Genomic DNA, 21,450 nt, shown 5'->3' with positions numbered 1-21,450 from the left:
TGTTTTTAATTTTTAGTTTGCTGAAAATGTCCAACATTTTTATTGCAGATCAAAAATCAATATAATTTTAGATTCCATTTTTTTTTTTTTTGGTTTGGCCACTGACCTAATAAAAATAAAAAATAAATCCACTTATTTCCACAGCTCTAACAGAATGAAAAACTGGGACAGGGATGTAGGTCTTGGGGTCAAAAGAAAGGACCCTCAGCAGAGAGCTCTGGACAATGCTGAATCACCTGTAGAATCATCCTCTAGTAAACTGCCCCTGATGCCCTGAGCTGGCCAAAGTCTGAACATCACCCCCAATGGAACAAATTCACACAACACTGCACATCTTGTCCTACGTACTATTTTTTTTTTTTTAATTCTTTCCACACCACACAAGTTTCTCTTCCTTCTCTTGGCACTTATTTTTATTTATTTTTTTAAAAAACAGTTAGTCTTTCGGACTTTGCGCTGTACACAGAGAGATGATTTTTTTCTAAGTTTATTTTCTTTCAAGTGTGGTCATGTAGCCACTTTAAAAACAGACAAATAAATAAAAAAATATTATTAAATAGCTGCAGGTGGCTTTGGAAATGTGCCATGAGTCTCTAAAAGGACAGGGTGTTTGTTTGTAATATGCTAAGACTAAAATTCAGTGCAACAGATGCAACTACAGTGCAGGTAAGTTAACTATACAAAAGTCATTCATTCTATTGAACAAGCATTTCATTACAGTTGCTATAGAAACTATACCTTTGTATCTATACTTTGTTTACATTGTACAATGTGAATATAGTTCAAGAATATTTACAGTACTTTGCTTGTCAATCAATCAGAAACACTATAACTTAATGTCTACTATTAACACCATTGAACAAATATATATCTTCCAGTCTATACACAAAGCAGGAAATGTATGTCTCCATTCAACTGATTAATTTCTCAAAAAGAACAGGAGGACTTGTGGCACCTTAGAGACTAACAAATTTATTTGAGCATGAGCTTTCCTGAGCTTATGCTCAAATTGGTTAGTCTCTAGGGTGCCACAAGTCCTCCTGTTCTTTTTGAGAATACAGACGAACACTGCTGCTACTTTGAAACCTGTGATTAATTTCTGAGAGTCTCGGACTTACAAGGTAGTGACTGGGCTAGTGTTTGTATTGTGGCAGCCAGTTTATTTTGCCCCAAACTGGCTTTTGCGGCCTGTAAACATACCACTACTGCTTCTTAAATATACCTTCAATGCGAGGGTTGCTTGTGGTGGGAGCAAAGCAAGACTGGATTTCAATTCTGGTGTGTTGGTTTGTTTTTAACAATGAGCCAAGGGGGCAGGTTGCTGGTTTTTCAGTAGTGAGGCTTCCCTGTCCATATTCACGGCAATTGACCTATAAGGCAAATATTGCCTGACTAAAAAAAAAAAACAGTTTTTAATTCCCTTCCCCCTCCCCCCCACCAACAAAAATCTCACCCCACCCAAACTATACCCATCTGACTCAGAGGAAATGATTCATTCAGGTGAGGGAAGTATATTCAGCTGGGGACAGGTTCAGAAGGACTGAGAAGCTGCCACTGGAGATTCTAAATCCTGGGAGATGTGGTGAGGACCCCAGAAGGCAGGTCCCCCTAGGACTGTCCATGTATCACTACAGTGCTACAGCCCTTTCAGCGTTCCTCCTGGGGCACCGTTCAGCTGTAGCTACTGCTCAGACTTGTAGAGGATCAGAATGAATCCATTAACATTACAGTCCTTGGCCCCTCCCCCCATGGTCCCTGGTGGGTAGAATCCTGCTCCCCCAGCCCACTGGGGGTTTGAAATTTTAGACTGTTTGAGACATTAAAACAGGCTTTCTTCAGTGATTAAAACCTTTAAAAGTATTCACCTTTAAAAACTTCTAATTAAAAAAATCTGTCGCTTCATTAATAAGGGAGCCGCCTCCGGCTCACAAAGCTGGAGGTGGTTGGTTGGTTTAAAACATTAGTTGTTGTTTCTGAATCTATCATATTTGAAATCCTGGACATGAAATCAGCTAAAATTGTTCCTAGCAAATGTGTGTCCGTATATTGCTGGGGGACTCTAGAGATGGAACAAATGCGCCCGCCACCCCCTCTCCCCGCTCATTCCTCCTGCCTGGTTTCTGCACCTGCCTTAAACCCCCTGGGAGCGAAGTTCCGTGGTGGAGCAGAAGGACGAGCGGCTGGCTTGTTAGACCTGAGAGTCTGCTCCCAAGCTGTGGAACTCGTCAGGCGTCTTGTCACTCTGGCTGGCGCCGCCCTGGCGGAACCCGGAGGCGATCTCGTCAAAGGTCCGGCCCCTTGTCTCGGGCACCTTGAAGTAGGTGAAGATGAAGAAGAGGATCAGCAGCACCGTGAAGATGATGAAGACGTACGGGCCGCAGAGTTGCTGAAAAGGAACAGCCAGGGAATCGGTGAGTATGTTTCTTGGAGGTGCCAATCGGCATTGGCACAGGGCTTGCCTGGTCTTGAGCTTGCCAGGCATTATGCTACCAATTCCTGAGCAACATCCACTGCCTCCTTATCTATTTCTATACAGACAGCTGTCAAACACACCTGAACCCAACCCCAGGTGACCTTTCACCTAAAGGATGTGCCCTAGCTCTGCCTTTGAGATGGCGCAACCTGGCCCATGACTTTGCTAGGCAGTTTTGTACCTAGAGGGTCATGTACAGAGCTGATCCTGGGGTTAAAGGCACCAGCAGCAGCCTCAGCTCAGTCTCAGTTGCTTACTCACATAAGAAGAGCTGCAAACCTGCATCTCCTCCACCTGAGTAGCTTGGGGAGCTGCCTCATTCACACCAAAGTCCTACGCCACGCTGAGCATGAGCCTCATGCTCTCACAGGGCCCTGAGCAGCCAGGGGCAACCTGGCCGGACCCATTCGTGTGGGAAGCAAGAGATTTTCCTGGCTGAGCAATGCTGAGCTGTTTGGGTTGGGTGTGCCCTTTCAGCAGGGCAGATCCTCACAAGGTGACCCGGCCTGTGTCTTTGTACCATTCACTGGAAGTGAAACTCCGCTCCAGGAGTGGAGCCAGCACACGGCTCAGGCACCACGGAAGCCTTTGAGGCACTGGCACAGGCAGAGCGGTGGCAGGCCCCCACTGGGGAAAACACACATGGGTCTTTCTGGTTAGCTTGCATAGGAGGCAGCAGGGTGGTGTGGTGGGCACTGCTGGGGGCTCCAAAGAGCTGCTTGCTATCCCTGGCTCCACAACAAGTCATTTAGCCTCACTGGGCCATACAACAGGGATAATGGTACGGACTTTCCTTTGCTCGGGGCTTGCAAGAGAGGAGACAGTTATACTTCGCTAGCATCATCCAGCGTGCTGCTGCGCATTTGGTCTTTACAGAAAGCCAGGGAACCAAACGCAGCCAGGATGTAAGCAGCTGGACGCTCTCTAGAATACTCGGGGGGTAGAACCCACGGACACCAAGCTAAGTCTGAACTCTTGGATGCTAATCAGTCTCTGTCCTACTCGGGTATCCCTGCACTGCCCCAGTAGGTGGCTGCATCCATTAGAGCGTCCCTTCTCTAACACCATGTGCCAGCCTATCTGGCTGCAGAGAGAAATGGGCCCAAACCACAACCCCAGATCAAACCGGGGGGAAGCCCCAATCCAGGTGTGGATGCAGGCTGCGATGCTCAGTCCCACCTACAGTACCAGTCCCAGCCCCTCTCGGGAAAGTGAAATTCTGCCAGAGTGGCTCACAGCAGCCTTATGTCCTCAGCACTCACAGAGCTGGAGGATAATCAGGGCAGGGGAATTACCTCCACATACTGGAAGCCCATGCCCACAATGAAGTTGGAGGTCCAGTTGGACAAGCCGGCAACGGCGAAAGCAGCAGGGCGAGGGCCTTGGCTGAACAATTCTGCCACGATAAACCAAGGGATGGGGCCTGGGCCAATCTCAAAGAAAGCCACAAACCCAAAGATGGCAATGATGCTGATGTAGGACATCCAGGCCATTTGGTCCTAGCACAGGGAAAGAGAGAAGAGCATTAATTTGTTCCAAACATACGTGGACCCTGCATCTCTGGTACAACTGTGTTCCGGAGCAGCGGAACGGGGGTGGGGTGTGAGGGGCAGGAGGCCAGGGCCCCCCCACTTTCAGGAAGCTTCCTCTACCCTGTCGTATTCCTTTGACAAATGATCTCGAGGTGCTTCCAGTGGGCTGGGGATTAACTTTCATGCTGGACAAGCCTGGAGGCAGGTGTCTTGCCTCTGAAGCAATGAGCACTGCTATCCCAGGAGCCAGCATTCTCCAGAATTACGACCCCATGGAGGAAGGGTTTCTTGAAATGACATCAGGGATTCAGGCAGCGTTGACTGGCCAACAATGTGACATCATCCCTGCAAGGTCTCTCATTCGACCAGCCTCCCAACTACCACCACCTGAGTGCTCAGTGCCTCACCCCTTCCTTCCCTTGTATTACTCAGTGGGTGTGTCTCCAGGTGGCACCCAACCCCGAAACCGGTTACTCTGAACTCGGAACCATCACTCACCAGCAGCACCAGGGCAATGGTCATGAGTACTGCACAGCCTGCCATCCCAGCCAGGCCGATGAGGTGCAGCGTCCTGCGCCCGGCTCGCTCCACCACAAAGAGCTGTCAGACAGAGGGAGGGGAGCACTGTTCAGCACATCTACAACCAGGGGATGGACCCATGTCCGGCCCCACCAATACCCCTCCCTGGGGAACACGCTCATCCTTTCTAACCCATGGCCAGTGGCCGAAGCCCAAGCCCCACTGCCCGGGGCAGCGGGGCTCAGGCTTCAGTTTCGGACCCCACACCTGGGGTGGTGGGGCTCAGGCAGGCTCAGGCTCCTGGGGTTGTGTAGTAATTTTTGTTGTAGAGAAGGGAGTCGCAGTGCAATGAAGCTTGAGAACCCCTGGTCTAAAATGTTCTAATCCCAGCGCTGCTGCAGTTTCATTCCATGGCCTTGGGCAAGTCACTTGTGGCACAGTTTTCAGAGGCACTAATGCCAGTGGGACCTGCAGGGCTCGACACCTCTAACAAGGCTGCCATTAACTACACTAGCCTCAGTTTCTCCAGCTGTGAAATGAGGGACGTTTCTCACTACGTTTGGCAAAGAGCTTTGAGATCAAGGAGGGGGAGCGCTAGCAGTGTGAAGTACACCTCTACCCTGACAGAACGCGGTCCTCGGAGGACAAAAAATCTCACCACGTTCTAGGGGAGACCGCTTTGTATTGAACTTGCTTTGGCCCCCCCCCGTTCCTTGTTCCCTGACTGCCCTCTCCAGAGACCTCTGTCCCTAATCACCCCCAGGACCCCAAACCCTACCCAACCCCTCTGCTCCCTGTCCCCTGACTGCTCCGACCCCTATCCACACCCCCGCCCCCTGACAGGCACTCACACAGCCCCATCCCGCTCTGCTTTCCTTGCCCTGGCCCCAGCCATGTTGCTCTGTGCGTAGGTGGGGGGTGGGGAAGGTCCCTCACTCACCTGTGGCAGGAAGCGGAGCGCCGTGGCTGGGAGCTGGCGGAGTGGAGCGGGCTGGGGCCAGGCTGCTCTGCTTCCACCTCTGCTGGTGAGTGCCGGGGGGGGGGGGGGGGGGGATCCCAATCTCACTTCCCCCAAGTGACAGGGCTGGGGCCAGGGCGAGGGAATTGGAACGGGCAGCTCCTGCCCCCTGCTAATCCCCCAGGCCACTCTGGGACTGTGGGGCCCCCAAAAGTGCCCCCCCACCCCCAGCTCCTGCCTCCCAGATCCGGGCGGGGGTGGGGGGGAAGCTCCTGACCACCCCTGAGACCCTCTGCCCCTTAACCAACCCCTCGGCCCTGGCCTGGCCCGACACCCTTAACACGCTGCTCAGAGCAGCGTGTCGGAGGTTTATCGCATTGTATGTGAACCCGCATTATATCAGGGTAGAGGTAGAGCATCACATTTGGGTAGGTGTTTATCTAATGGGGCCTTGCTCACAGCCAAATCCACACACACCAGCACTGGCCTCAATCCTGCAAGGACTTACGGACATGCAGTGGGAAGGAAGACTTCAGCAGACACTCACCGAGACAACCGTGAAAGCAGTGTTCACCACCCCGGAGCCAATGGTGGCATAGACTGGCTGCTCCACACCTGACTTTTCAAAGATGCTGGTAGAATAGTAGAAGACCTACAGAACAAAGCAACACGCCATGAACAAGCTTTGCAGGTCCCAGCCTGAGGCATCTCTGAGCATCTACAGGCAGAGCATGACTTCAAACCGTCTGACCAATGCCATTCATGTGGGGGTGTATATATAGAGTAAGAGAGGGCTGGGTTGTGGTGCTCAGCACAGCCCTGTGTGGAGGGGTGTGCAAAGCTGCACCAATGGGAGGCACTGTGGCCAAGTGGGCAGGGCACTGGCCCAAGGGTTCCATTCGGAGCATTTGACCCTGGATGTGGCACTGCAGGATGGAGAGCTCACTGCCCCCCGTCCTGGTACAGCCCTGAGAGATCCACCCGCGGCCAGGCCTCGGCACAACTGACCCAGCAGCGCTGCACTCACCGCATTGATCCCCGAGAGCTGCTGAGACAGCTGCAACACAATGGCAATGAGGATCGGCTGTTGATACAAAGGGGAGCGGAAGAGCTCCAGTATTGTGACCTTCTTCTCCCTCATCATCTGCCGGCTCTCTTCCTTCATCTCCTGCAGGTCGCTGCTGACGTCTGTCGTCCCTCTGAGCTTCTTCAGGACTGGGGGGAAGGAGGTGGAGAGGTGAGGAATGCTGAAGGGAGCCGGCCCCCTAGGGCCTTTCCCCGGGCAGGGGAGGCCAACTCACCACTCTTGGCTTTGTTCTCCTCATTGCGATTGATAAGGAGGAACCGGGGGCTCTCGGGGGCGAAGGGCAGGATGATACATTGCAGCAAGGAAGGGACAAAGGTGAAGCCCAGCAGGAGGGGCCAGAGCGACTCGTTCCCCATGATTAAGTCCATCCCAAACACCTGTAGAGACACAACAAGCTTAGCTCCTCCTGCAAACGCCATGGTAACAGAGAGCGTAAGGCCAGATTCTCTAGTCCAGCCTCCAGTGTATCACAGGCCACCCCGTACCTACACACTAACCCCAACCACCGACGGGCCCCAGTGGGGTCAGCGGCAGGGACTGAACCTGGCATGTCTGAATCTGAAACTGCGCTTCTACTGCCTGAGCAAAAGGAGCAGGCCTAGGTTTGGAGGCAGCAGCAGACTCAAACGTCATTGGGTAGGCCAGCAGGAAGAGAAGCCACATTGCGCTAGAGAATACTGTCCCTCCAGCTCCTTCCACTTGAGCAATGCTATGAACGCAGGAACCGTGACAACCAGATAAGGGATAAGCTAGATCACATGAGACTGCAGGGCCAGCATGAGAACCAGGGAACTACAGCACCAGAATCACAGCCCTAGGTCTAGGTCTCTCGCCCTCTGTGCACAGCCACAAGAGATCATCACATGCAAAGCCAGCACAGCGGCACCAGATCCCCGTCTCTCTCTAGAGGAGCCAGAGATAATTGAGCATCTTCAGTCCCCATGGATACCAGGCCACACTTAGATGACATTTACAGTGGACCTCATGAGCACCAAACCTAGATCTGCCCATTATACATTAGCACCTCAAGAACAGGGCCCCATCGTATTAGACGCTGCACACGCCCCCCCCCAAGGAGCGCACAATCAACAGGCACAGGGAGAGTCATTATAACCATTCTACAGGTGAAAAACAAGCACACAGAGATTACAAGGCTTGCCCAAGTCACACAGCAAGTCACAAGCAGAGCTCAGAACGGAACACAGAGCTCCTGAATCCCAATCCAGTGCCCTGGCCCCACTCCACCCTTTGTCTCTCAAAGCACCTCAAACATCTCCAATCAGCGTTGATAAAAACTCACCAACTCAATGCAACATTAAAAACAAAGGCAGGAAACCAGATGAATTCTTGGGAAACCGACCACTTGACAGCATATCACGGACTGGCCAGTGCAGCAGCAGGTGCCTTGGAGAACTCACCTGTGCGATGAGGATGCCCACAACTATGCCAAGCTGGTGGAATGTTCCAAGAGCCCCTCTCAGTGCTGTCGGAGACACCTCACCCACATACATGGGCACGAAGCCAGTGGTGAGGCCAGAATACAACCCAACGACGAAGCGGCCCAGGATCAGCATCTCGAAGGAATAAGCCACCTTGGAGAACCCCATCAGGATGGCCGCCAGGAAGGCGAGACTGTTTGACATCAGCATGGAGTTACGTCTGGGGAGGCAAAGACATGGAGTTCAGGACCAGCAGCAGGGCAGCTGTCCCAATGCTGCATCCAAGGGGCACTGGGAAAATCACAAAAGCCCAAATTTTAGTTCTTGGTAAAAAGAAAAGAGGAAGGTTTCCAAAGCCTAATTGTGGAAAGAGAATAGAGGCAAAGACAATAGGTGCAGAACATGTGAACGAGAAATGAAGTGGAATGAAGAAGTAGACAATTAAACACAAAGCAGTTTCCAGTGTCCAAGCTGCATGAAATACAAAAAATTGTTAAAGCAAGGATGGGCGAAAACTCTACTTGGTTTTCAAATACTTTGTTGCAATGATCTAAGGCTAGGGTTGCCAACTTTCTACTCGCACAAAACTGAACACCCTTGCCGAGCCCGCCCCGAGGCCCTGCCCATAGCCCGCCTCATCTGAGGCCCCACCCCCTGTTCACTCTATCCCCCTCCCCCACTCTCCCACCGGGCTGGCTCAGGGGGCTGGGATGTTGGGGGAGGAGTGGGGCCAGAAATGAGTTCAGAGTGCAGGAGGGGGCCCCAAGCTGAGGCAGTGGGTTGGGATGCAAGAGGGGTGAGGGCTCTGGCTGGGGGTGAGGGCTCTGGGGTGGGGCCAAGGATGAGAGGTTTGTGGTGCACAAGGGGACTCCGGGCTGACGGGTGGAGCCGAGGGGTTTGGAGTATGGGGGGGCAGGGGTGGGGGCTCCGTGGCCAGGTGGCTCTGCATGCTGCCCCCTGTAGCTCCCCTTAGCTGCAGTTCCTGGCCAATGGGAGCTGGGGGGGTGGTGCTTGGCCAGAGCCCCTTGGCTGTCCCTACGGGTAGGAGCTGGAGGGGGAACATGCCGCTGCTTCCGGGAGCCACATGGAGGCTAGCAGGGAGCCTGCCAGCCCCACTGTGCAGTGCCGCCAACTGGACAGTCACTGGCCCAGTCAGCGGTGCTGACCGGAGCCGCCAGGATCTCTTTTCGATCGGGTGTTCAGGGTGAAAACCAGACACCTGGTCACCCTGAGGCCAGAGCCACCCACCAAACAAGGCCTAACACCAGTGTGGGATAATGATTACACTCATGAGCCTTCACACAAAGCATGAGCAAAACTCTCCAAGCAGCTGTGATGGAGACACTGGGTCTAGTCATGAAGGGAGAGATGAAATTCTCCTTTGACAGTAAACAGCAACCTGAGGACCCAAGCACAATAAGAACATAAGAACAGCCACACTGGATCCGATCAATGGTCTATCTCGCCTCGTATCCTGTCTACTGACAGTGGCCAGTGCCAGGTGCCCCAGAGGGAATGAACAGAACAGACAATCAAGTGATCCATTCCCAGCTTCTGCCAAACAGAGGCTAGGGACACCATCCCTGCCTGTCCTGGCTAACAGCCATTGATGGACCTATCCTCCATGAATTTATCTAGTTTTTTTGAACCCTGGTATGGTCTTGGCCTTCACAACATCCTCAGGCAAGGAGTTCCACAGGTTGACTGTGTGTTGTGTGAAGAAATACTTCCTTTTATTTGTTTTAAACCTGCTGCCCATTAATTTCATTTGGTGACCCTAGTTCTTGTGTTATGAGAAGTAGTAAACAACACTTCCTTATTTTCTTTCTCAATGCAGCTTTGTTTGACAGGAGTGTGCACGCAAAGCTGGAGAGGCCAATAGACAAACTCTATTGGACATGGAGATTACACACATTTGGCCTGTGTGGAGGGGATTCTGCACTAAGCAGTCCTGGCTCCAGGTTCCAATCTTCTCAGAAGAGAGAGTGGGGTCGAACTGCCTGAGTACAGCTCAGTGGTTTTATAGGTAAAGCCGTGGCTTAGGACTCAAGAGCTCTGTGCTCTGTTCCTGCCTCTCTGAGGCTGTGGGTAAGTCAATGAATTCTGCTGTCCCTCAGGACCCGTTCTGTAGTGCCCACTGTCTGCTGGGCATTTTCCAGACATCAAAGAAGGGCGGCCCTTGCTCTGGAGATAGAGGAAAGGGAACAGCCACAGGCAGCTGATACACAAGTCATATCAGTTCACGGTAGGCAGCACAGCCAAAGAGGGGCTGAAACACAGCAGAGCAGGGGCCCTGTGGATAAGCTCATGGAGTTGGTACCATGCATGGTGGGGCATGACGGAAAAGGCACAGACAGGCCTGGGGAGGAGCTGACAGAGGTGACCAAGCCTGGGAATGCTGGTGGAGTAGGGGGAGGGAGAATGAGGAGGCAGGGGCAGAGTTATGCAGTGACAAGAAGCTTAGATCTGATGAGGAGCCAGTGGAGGGATTTCAAGAGGATTCCAATGTGATGAAATTAACAGACAAGGAAGAGGATTTAAGAGGCTGCCTTTTATACAGCCTGATGGAGGTGATGGTGTGCGTGCTTGGGAGGCCAGAAGAGGATGGTACGGGAGGCATTCAGGGGGATAACAGTATTGCCCTACCACTTGGGGGAGCTGATTGTGATGTACCCAGATACTAAGGTGATGAGCCCCCACCAGCCCCAGGATGGACAGAGCAGTTCCAGCACGCACAGTACTTACCGGCCAAAGCGATTGACGAACAGTCCAACGGAGAAAGATCCAATCATTCCCCCAACAGAGAATATGGCAACAGAGAGTGACCACAGGGTGGTAAGGGTGCCAGTGGTGATCGGTTCCTCATAGCGAGTTAGCCACGTCTGGTTGTAGAACTCTTCAATCACCTGCACCAGGAGTAGAAGGAAATCCAATCAGTTGGGGACAGACCCAGGCTCACGCTGAATGACATTCACCCTGCTCACAGGCCCTGCACGAAGCCTAGACAACAATGAACTCTCACTCCTCACCCATTATCTGCACAGATCCACCCACGCTCTGTGTTGTAACTTTAGAGATTTTACATATTAAGCTCCCGCCCCAAACTAATATGGGATAGTCCAGCTAGAATTAGCCAGACATTTATCTACCTATGGTTCTTATCCGGATCACCTCTGTAGCAGCTAAAGATCTCACAATCCTTAATGTATTTATCCTCACACACCCCTGAGGCAGGGCAGGGATATTATCTCCATTGATCAGTGGGGAAACTGAGGCACATAATACAAGCAACTTGCCCAAGGTCACACATGAAGGCTGTGGCAGAGCAGGGAATTGAACTGGAGTCTCCTAAGTCAGTGTTTCTCAAGCTATCTGATGTGGGGGACCAGCAATTTTTTTTTTCCAATGCGCGTGCAGAACGGTAGCCAATGGCTCACGGACTGGCACCCATCCGCGGACCATCACTTTGAGTAGCACTGTCTTAAGTCCCAGGCTAATGTCCATAAGCACTCAACCATCCAGCCTCTCACAAGTTCGGAGAGTTCCCAGACCTGGCAGCCAGACCGGGCTGTACTTAGGCATATGCAGTTGCCCTTAGGCATACACAGCTGCGTAGGACACCTGAAAATTTGGGGCACCCCTGGGTCTTAGTGTCTACCCTCCCACCTCTTCCTATCTGTGTTCTGACCCTTCCTGCAGGCTCCAACAGCTAACTGCTGCAGCCTGGTGAGTCTTCCTCCGGAGGGGATCTAGTTAAAGGTGAAAAAGCCTTCCAGCCTGCCAGACCTATTAGCACAACATTGAAAGTGTTAAGAGCCATTCAGGTGGTAATGAGGCCATTTAACAGGCATTTGCCAACCCCCAGGTTTCTGAATTTACTGACAAAAACAGTTGTGCACTGCTGTAATATTTACTCAGAACCTGTCTACAGGACCTTAGTTTGAAATTTGCTTTAAAAATATTTCAATGGTGTGTTGATTATAAACTCATATCTCTAAAAAAATCCTTGCATAGATTTTTAGATGTGCAATCTGAGTATTCATCTTTAGCCTTAAATGCTTGGATCTTCAGACATAGTTTTTTAAATAAATCATTCAAAAGACCACCCTTATCTAAAATACACATTTTAATTTTAATGACTATAGTATAAAAAAAAACTTGCTTCCAAAGTCTTCCCTTCCTGTCCATTCCTTTCTCCCTTCACCCCCTGTTGAAGAGAGCCCTTAAAGGGACTCTTTCCTTTCCTTAAAGGGACTCTATTTGATGAACTAGTTTAAAGAGAAAAGGAGGACTTGTGGCACCTTAGAGACTAACCAATTTATTAGAGCATAAGCTTTCGTGAGCTACAGCTCACTTCCTCAGATGCATCTGAGGAAGTGAGCTGTAGCTCACGAAAGCTTATGCTCTAATAAATTGGTTAGTCTCTAAGGTGCCACAAGTCCTCCTTTTCTTTTTGCAAATACAGACTAACACGGCTGCTACTCTGAAACCTAGTTTAAAGAGAACCCTCCAGAAAAATCAGTACCTTAGTAAGGTATAAAACCCTTGTTATGCCTAAAATCTTTGGAAACATTTCTTAAAGTTGGTGAAATTTCATAAACATGTCTATTGTTACAGAGAGCACACAACATAAATTAGTGTTCCCTTTTTCTAAAAGCAATGAACATTGTTTTGAACACACTAAACCTCTGTGACTGATTAATTTAAAATAATGTCTTTGTTTCAGTGAGTTAAATATGTAGTAATCTGGAATGGATTACTTTATGAAGGCTAAAGAGTACATTTTAAATATAAAATCAGCTTAGAAATACTGATTAAGAAAATGTAAAACAGAAGAGCTGTTCTTTTATGTATTCCATAATATTTAATGACAGGTTTCAGAGTAACAGCTGTGTTAGTCTGTATTCGCAAAAAGAAAAGGAGTACTTGTGGCACCTTAGAGACTAACCAATTTATTTGAGCATGAGCTTTCGTGAGCTACAGCTCACTTCCTCAGATGCATACTGTGGAAACTGCAGAAGACATTATATGCACAGAGACCATAAAACAATACCTCCTCCCACCCCACTCTCCTGCTGGTAATAGCTTATCTAAAGTGATCATCAAGTTGGGCCATTTCCAGCACAAATCCAGGTTTTCTCACCCTCCGCCCCCCGCACTCACTCTCCCGCTGGTAATAGCCCATCCAAAGTGACCACTCTCTTTAAAATGTGTATGATAATCAAGGTGGGCCATTTCCAGCACAAATCCAGGTTTTCTCACCCCCCCACCCCCCTCCAAAAACCACACTTTGTGGTCACTTTAGATGGGCTATTACCAGCAGGAGAGTGAGTTTGTGTGTGTGGGGGGGGGGGGCGGAGGGTGAGAAAACCTGGATTTGTGCTGGAAATGGCCCAACTTGATGATCACTTTAGATAAGCTATTACCAGCAGGAGAGTGGGGTGGGAGGAGGTATTGTTTTATGGTCTCTGTGCACATAAGTCTTCTGCAGTTTCCACAGTATGTATCCGATGAAGTGAGCTGTAGCTCACGAAAGCTCATGCTCAAATAAATTGGTTAGCCTCTAAGGTGCCACAAGTACTCTTTTGGGGGGGGGGGAATAATATTTAATGTATTCAGCAGGACAGCTGACTTGCCCTTACTATAAAGTTTTTGCAAATAAATCTGACAAACTTCAGGGTATTATATCAAAAAACCTGTGACTGACATTTTTTATTCCCAAAGTTAGTGCTTTTTAATTAGGTACCTTCTGCATGTCCAGACTTCACCATCTGACATACAGTGGAAAACATGCTCCATTTTCTTTAGAAAGAAATTGCAGAACAGTGTTTTTTTCAAATGTAATTTGCTTCATTTGGGTTCAGGGATTTGGCTGGAAGGAGGGAAGAGATGAGGGAGACAGTGGGGAGAGGGCAGGGCCTGGGGCAGAGCAGGGTTGGAGTATGAGTGGGGCCACAGGCAGAAGAGGTGGGCTGGGGAGCTAGCCTCCCCAAGCGGCAGCTTCACCCTCTGCCCATGACAGCAGGTAAGAGCGGGTTGGCTCCCGCACACCCAGCAGCCTCCTTAGGCAGGAGCCGTATCCACAGAGCCAAAAGCTCTGTGCCACGCATTCTGTGTGAGGAAGAGGGTATGGGGGTCTCTGTAGGGAACTGTACCTCTCTGCCGCCGTGAGGCGGGCCTGGTGGCTCGGTATCCTTAGTTGCCTCCTCCCCTCCCCACTCCCTCGGGGCTGCGAGCCCGGGCTGCTGTTGGGCATAGGGGCACCAGTTTAATACTGTGTAGGACCCAGAAATCCTAAGGGCAGCCCTGCAGCCAGACCCAGGAATATGCCAAAGCCAAGTGCAGTGCTTTCCAAATGGAGTGAATAACTTAGCTACCTTATTATCTCCAACACGTGCTGCATGTCAGATGAGAGAAAAGCCAGGCTCTAAGCACATGGCACTTTTCACAAGAGTGGTGAACCTGCAAGCCCCTTTTTGGGTAACTGTCTTCTGCCTCTTTAAATTCCCCCTCCCATTTCAACTAGAGACAAGATTCTCCTTGCCATATTGCCTTACTGGGCGCTGTTACCAAGTTCCTCCCCACAACGGGTTGCATCTCAGTGGAGAGTGAAGCGACCACTGCACACGGTGTGTACAGATACTCTGGTAATACCTGCCAGTGCAGGAACCTCAGAGGCACAGGCCAGACAAGACGTGCTGCAATCCTCTGGGAACGCGCTATAGCACTGCCAAGTATTATCACCCCCGTTACTTAGGTGAACCACTGCCTACCCTTCGGCCTACTCCTGCTCAATAACAGAACCAAGGAGCTCTCCCTGGCTATTAATTTCCTGTCCAGTCACTAGGGCTGTCCCTTTCCTTCCATCTCCACGGACACTCTGTTCCGGTTTGGATTTCATCTGCAGTGATAAATGCCAAAAATTCCCAGGCCTCACCTACAGGCTATTTTCCTTGACCCCAGACTTGGACCATATGCCTCAGTCACAAGCTGCTCCGTCACAAAGCACACACCCCTGCGCAGGCCTGAGGCTGGACTCTCTTTAAACCAGTGACACTTTTCCTCCACTAGATGGGAGTCACCAAACCAGTTCTCCACAGGTCAGGCTGGCAGCAAGTTAATAACTTTGCCATAGCACCACTGGGAGGAAACTGCCTGCAAAGAAATGTGGCCAGACAAGTTGTGATCTCAACCTAGTGACAGTCAACAAAACCACAAGACTTCTGAAATGACCTCCTTGCTGTGCCTGAGGGAAAGGACAGCCTCATCCCCAGGCCACAGCAGACAGGCAGGAATATGAATGCAGAGAAAGGAGAGGTTTACTGATGGGAAGGTGAATTGCGCAGGGTCTGCATGGCAGAATGTGAAATCTCAGGGAGTCTCTTGGGTTGGTGGGTGGAGCTGGGATCCTCTGGAGGGGAGAGAGAAGGGAGAGGTGCCTAACACACTTGGCAGAATGGCAGCAGGTCAATCAATTACATCCCTGATCCCAAGGAGGGTTAAACAGGGCAGACAGTCACTGTCCCAGGTCGGGAGGGGGTAACTTCGTTTGTGTAACTACAAAGATTGCCAGCAGGATTCTGAGGCAGGCACAGCAAATGTAACTACGGGTCATTTTTGAAGTAGACTAGATTACAAGTTGACAGCATCCCTCTAAAAATCAGAGTGAAAATGTCAGAAACTGTGGATTTACTGCTCCTCTCAAACAGAGGGAAAGAAAGTACCCCCCAAAAGGAACAAATCTGATTCCAATTATAAGACTCTGGATCCTCCACTAAATTTCAGCTTATAAAGTTATTTCTTCTCAAAGTGCCAGACCAGCTGAACAGGGTTCTAATGAAGTACAGGTGCAGATCTGTGTGTTGGAGCCTGTTTCATTATCACATGTTCACAATTTCCCCTTCCATGCATATAATTGTACTTATCCATTATGGACCTGATCCAATGCTCCCATTGACTTCAATGGACTGTGTAATTACAAAGAGATTGCAAAAGGCCAGTTTGGACATAGTTTCCTTCTCTCCTGCCTCTGGCAAGGTCCGAGTTCAGGTTTTGCACTTCTTTTCTTGCAGCAGCCAAGGTGGCTAATTCACAAACAGCTTAAGGCAGGGGAGGAACACGTGTGCTGTTCTGTTTCAGAGAGGCTGCTCAGATCCAGCAGGAGAAACATTATAAATACTTTGGAGAGAGAATTTAGGGGAAAACTGATGTAATTTGAGATCCCAGTGACCTCTGAGCTGCATCCGTGCTTGGTCTATTCCAAACCCTGTTATGTTAGGAGGAAGAGCTAAGCTAACAGCAGAAGACACTGACTGATCTATTAAAGGGGGAAAGCCCCTACTCCATGCAGCATGATACTTCACAAAAACATGGGGAAACATACTGCAGTGGCAATCCTGCACTCACTGCTGGGAGATTGGGAGTGGGCTATGAACTGGTTGAAGTTTGGCAGAAAATACTGCTGGGGGTGGCGGTAGGGAGGGGATGGAGTTTGGTGCAGCAGGTGAGAACACAAGGTGGGTCCTTGCTGTGTCAAGGAAGGGAAAGGGGGTCCTACAGCTTGCTGCAGGAAGGGGGAGGATTATTTGGGAGCTGGGGTGACTGCTGCTAAGGATGGGGGAGCAGGAGAGTCACTGGGGAGGAGGAGCCAGGTGAGCAGGGCAGGTGCTGGGGCAGTGGTAACCTGACTGAGGCATGTGTTTGGGGGGGAAGAAGTGTCTGGCCCTACTGGGATGTAAACAGCCCAGGGATGAATTACACAAAAATTAAAATACAGGAAGCTGATTTCAGTGTCAGCAACATAAAGGCCAGGGTGTCTTTGGCAATTGGCCTCCATTTACATACAGCAAGAAGAAAAGAAAGTCCAGTTTTGCTGGAGAGCAACCAAGCCAGTCCAAGCAGGGGCATCAGGGTTACCCCGTTATCGGCTATGAAGGCAGGGAAATTAATACATCTCTCTAGTAAACCATCAGGCTCCTTCCTTGGTCGCAAAAGGGCTGCAGGTGGGAGAGGAGCTGTTCCTCAATTGGAAAGAGGGATACACTAGGCCAGAGGGGAGCGGTGCCCCATTCAGCTTTCCTGCTGCCTGCCTACAAAATCTTTGGTTCAAAAGCTTTGACTCCACAGGTCCCATTTGCCATAGGGGCTCTGCAATTTCAGGGGGACAAGTGAAGCTGTGATCTGGTGAACTTCACCCCCAGGCATCCAGTGAGCAATGGAAAGGGCGGGGGGGGGAAGGGGGAGAGGAGAAGAGAACTGACTTGGATCTCTGCACTCCCCCCTCCCTCCTTCAGTCCACATGAGCTGAATGGCTCACTGGCACCGATTGTGAGAGCAGGATCAGCCACTTTGATTGTGCAATGTCCAGGGCAGAGACACTCCCCTACATATTTCTCAAATACCTAGTCCAGCCTGTATTGACACCCCTGCTCCCCCAACACCCCAAGGAATTAAGTAGAAGCTGTTTCAGCAATTGAAGGGGGGCAGCGCAGGAGAGAGGAGGGGGCTCTTCAGTGACAGCACAGCAGATATTCATCCCCCAGTGTTTGCCTTGAAGATCTGCACGGACGTGGGTTTTGTTGCTCTCCTCCAGCACCAAGCTAGTTTTGGGAAGTCTGAGGGCCAGATCCTCAGCCAGGGTAAGTCAACATTGCTCCATTTATACCACTAAAGCCGCCCCATGAAATGCAGCCAATTCCAGCTGGAGGAGGAACACTGATTTACACTAGTTGAGGATCCACTTGGTAAGATCTCACCTAAGTGTCTCTGCCGCTGGAGCTCCACCAGCACCTGACGGGGCCTAGCCGCAGATCAGCATTTCACTCCCTCATCCTCATTGTACTCAGACTATTAGCTACAATACCAGAGATCCCAGGCTGGCGCCTCCTGGAGAGCAGGGACAATGCTTCAGTTTGCCAAGTTCCTGGGCTGTCCCTAAATACAGAGGGTCATTTTAAAGAGCAGCAGTTCTCATCGAGTCTCCCCGTTCCTAGCGCCTGCCCTACCCTTGGAGGCTGCCTAGTGACCAGCTATGCTTTGCTCCTGCACGGCTGAAGCATGCAGGTGTGTTTATGGGCACAGCAGGGCCAGGAATCCCAATTGCTGCAGCCATTGTCATCATGACCATTGCTCTATGGTCAAAACAAGCTCATCAGGAGCCTGGGCAACATTGTGTGCAGGGTGTGACGCAGGCCAGCAGCTTCCCAGGGTGGCCTGGAGGCTGAAATCTGAATACAGCTTGGTGAAAGGGGGCGGCCCAAGGGCCCTGCAAACCAGCACCAGCAGGCAGCACACGTGTAACTACCAGAGGCTTGGAAACCCAAGAACTTCAGCACTGATCTCTACCGCTTGAGCCAACAAAGCAACTCCACTGGTTGGCAGCTGTCATAGGTTATTCTCCTCTAGCAGCTCAGCCACTGGGCAGCAGTGGGCACGACCCACACTTTGCCAGTGAGTTACATAAGCTTGCGCCATGCTCTGTCCATGGGGATCAGCCCCAGTCTCTTCAGGTGAGAGGGGGCTTTGGCCTCAATAGCCCATTAAACTCTTGGCCAGCAATGATGCAGGGCGTGCGCTGGGAGTATTTGTCCATTAGGGATTTGCTCACTCACTCCCCACCAGTCACCAACAACTCCTCCTCTACTAGGAGCCCAGACAACATTCACACCGACTGGCTCTGTATCCCAACCCCAAACTGCCCAGTATCTCAACCTCGCTGCCGCTGGGGACTCAGGCTGGCCAGCGCTGTGCAGTGGTTTACTGGTACTCCTCCCCCCACAAACACACACCGTGAACGGCATCAAGGCCGGCCAAGGGGAAGAAAGGCTGACAAAGTTCATGCCCCCCCATCTCATCCCTGGAGTGCCAAGTGCAATGGCATGGCATGGCATGGCACAGAACAGCCCCCATCTGTGCCCACCGAAGGGGGAGAGCAGTAGAGACCCCCATCCCATGCCTAGGGAAGAAGAGTGAGCCCAGTTGCACCTGGGCCCCTGTGCGCTGGCAGCAGGGAACAGCCAGGGCCAGGCCACTCACAGGGAAATAGCTCCTGAGAGCCCAAGCAGCTGGGAGGCCCCACAGCAAACTGCTGCTGCTCCACATCCCCCCTCTCCCTGACACAGCCCTGACCTCTCCTCTCCCCCTCCCCAGTGCTCCCTGCTCTCCTAGCAACAGGAGATTAACCCTCACTCCCATCCCAGCTCCTCCTCAGGTATAAAATACAGGCCCCAAGTCCACTTGCCAGGTGAAGGGCCCTGGCCCCCATCTCCCAGACACTGGACCCCAGCTATCTTGCCTCCCCACACCCCAGCAGGCCTGTGAAGTCTCCAGCTCCATGATGCGCCCACATGACTGAGCTCCTGAGCCCAGCTTGTGGGGCCAATGCAAAGCTGGCTAAAGGGGGAGTGTCTGGGACACGAGCTCCACAGAGGATTTTATAGGGTCAGGACACAAAGAAACCCAGGGAGGGTAATTAACATCCATGGGTTTGGTTAAGTCCTGCTTCCCTCCTTCCCCATGGGGCAGAATTTAACCCCCCAAATGCATCATTTAAATAAAAATGAGCCAAACCCTCTTCATAAGGAATGAATTACTCAGACTTCCCATGGCCCTTTGTACACACCTCCATGGGATTAGTACGCATGGCCTGTGGGGGACGCACCCCACACACCCTCTGCAAAGTAGCATGGATGGGCTATGGGGAATGTTCCTAATATAACCTCACTGTATGCCCTGCCCAAGGCCATGGGGAACCTATTGGGAATTAACTTCTCAAATGTATCCCATTTTGTGTAAGTGCTTTTACTTTAATCTTTGCAGGGTCAAAGAACAATCCCATGAGCTGCTCGGCTCACCAATGACCTGGAAGAAAACAGAACCACCACCAATAAAGTTTGCAGATGACAAATTAGAGGAGTGATAAATAAAGAAGAGGACAGGTCACTTAAGCAATCTAGATCACTCTGAATCAGCTGGGTGCAAGCCAAATGTGTTTTGATGTGGCTAAATGAGAATTTCTACATCTAGGAACAAAGAATTCAGGCCCTACTTACATGATGGGGAACTCTATCCTGGGAAGCAATGACTTGGAGGTTATGGGGAATAAACCCGTGCTGAGACTCCGGGTTTCTACAGTCCATCCTAGGCTTCCACCTCACACCCTCCCCCGTGCAAAGTACCAGATATGATTGCTTCTAACAGTCTGGATGCAGGTGCCTTTGCCAATGCCCTCCAGCTGGGAGGAGTGAAGGCCTCCTGTGGGCAGGGTGGGGTAGCATCAAAAACTTACTTTCTTAGTAGGAATCTGTTACAGGATCTCTTCACTGCAGCTGTAAGCCCAAGCTCTTATACCCCTGCCATGGCCATGCACAACAGCCTTTCAGCACAGGCATGTTGGCTGGACTTCCGGGGTGGGTTAGAGCCCAGGTTCCACTTCCACTCAGGCTAGTAATCTGCCCTCTTTGCAATGAGTCTGCCAGAGCCTTCCCACAACTCCTCTCATGTGCCCAGCAGGACAAAAGTTCTCCATCACAGAGCAGCTCAGCTCGCTGCAGCATGAAGAACCATGAGGTGCACCCCGAAAGTCCTAGTGAGGCACACGAGGAGGACTCAACTCAGGTAGGACTCTGAAGCTGGGCTGCTCTAGATCTCTCCTTCACAGCCATGCCCTCCCTCTACTGTGGCTCTGCAGGACAGCGGAGGCTGCTCCTCTGCTCTCAGTTGGGATGAATCTGCAGCCAACAACACAGAAGCTGCCATCAATTAGTCTCTGGTGGGTCCCAGAACACTAGCCATAAATCACTAATGAAAATGCCAGTGAAAGGCAGGGCCAGCCTGTCCCTGCAACAACTGGCCACCAGTTCTTAATTTGCAAGGAAAGAGGTGCTGGGGCTCAAGCAATATTTTTTACATTCATAACTGACACAGCAAATGCAGAGGTGCTGGGGCTATGAACTCTCAAGCTCAGAGATGCCAGGGCTTAGCCCTGGAACAAATTAAGCACTGTGTCCATCTAAACCCTGCAGAACACAGCTTCTCCAATGCAGGCCCAGCCCAGCAGGGCTGCCTGGATTTCCCAAGCTTCAGACCCATAATCCCTTTAACAAGAGCTCATTTTACAGAGCAATGTCTCATGAGCCCCTTTCCCCCAACAAAGTGTCCAGGCCAGGAGAGAACTAGAAGGCAGACTGGAATTCTACCAGGGGCCCCAGTTTTGGTTTCACACTGGTTTGACACCAAGATGACATCAGCTGAGTTAGTTCAGATTTACAGAGGCAAGAGAAAGGAGACTCAGTAGCAAGACATGCATCACACAGACTGTCAGTGAACAATGAGCCACAGACTTCACTGGGAATAGCCGGCTCTTCAGCATCTCACAGGATTAAATCCCTCGTGTAGAGTCACACTCTGTATGTTTAGCTGCAACACGGAATAGTAATTTAGCA

At 50.9% G+C, this 21,450-nt stretch overlaps 1 protein-coding gene across 1 annotated transcript in view; it reads right to left on the bottom strand.

The window, feature by feature from the left end:
• Positions 1–471: 471 nt before the first annotated feature.
• The window catches only part of SLC2A1 (solute carrier family 2 member 1), a 38,186-nt gene continuing 17,207 nt past the window's right edge, over positions 472–21,450 (bottom strand). The window contains exons 3-10 of the mRNA XM_084652014.1: positions 10,754–10,914; positions 7,988–8,228; positions 6,784–6,946; positions 6,510–6,697; positions 6,030–6,134; positions 4,504–4,605; positions 3,769–3,972; positions 472–2,386 (exon numbers count right to left, since the gene is read on the bottom strand). Of these exons, the coding sequence (XP_084508140.1) occupies positions 2,189–2,386; positions 3,769–3,972; positions 4,504–4,605; positions 6,030–6,134; positions 6,510–6,697; positions 6,784–6,946; positions 7,988–8,228; positions 10,754–10,914 (1,362 nt within the window). The 3' untranslated portion in view covers positions 472–2,188. The remainder of the gene's footprint in view (positions 2,387–3,768; positions 3,973–4,503; positions 4,606–6,029; positions 6,135–6,509; positions 6,698–6,783; positions 6,947–7,987; positions 8,229–10,753; positions 10,915–21,450) is intronic.

The sequence above is a fragment of the Lepidochelys olivacea genome, assembly GCF_965140295.1.
Source record: "Lepidochelys olivacea isolate rLepOli2 genome assembly, chromosome: 18".
NCBI lineage: Eukaryota > Metazoa > Chordata > Testudines > Cheloniidae > Lepidochelys > Lepidochelys olivacea.
This window is presented reverse-complemented; position numbering and strand designations above follow the sequence as displayed.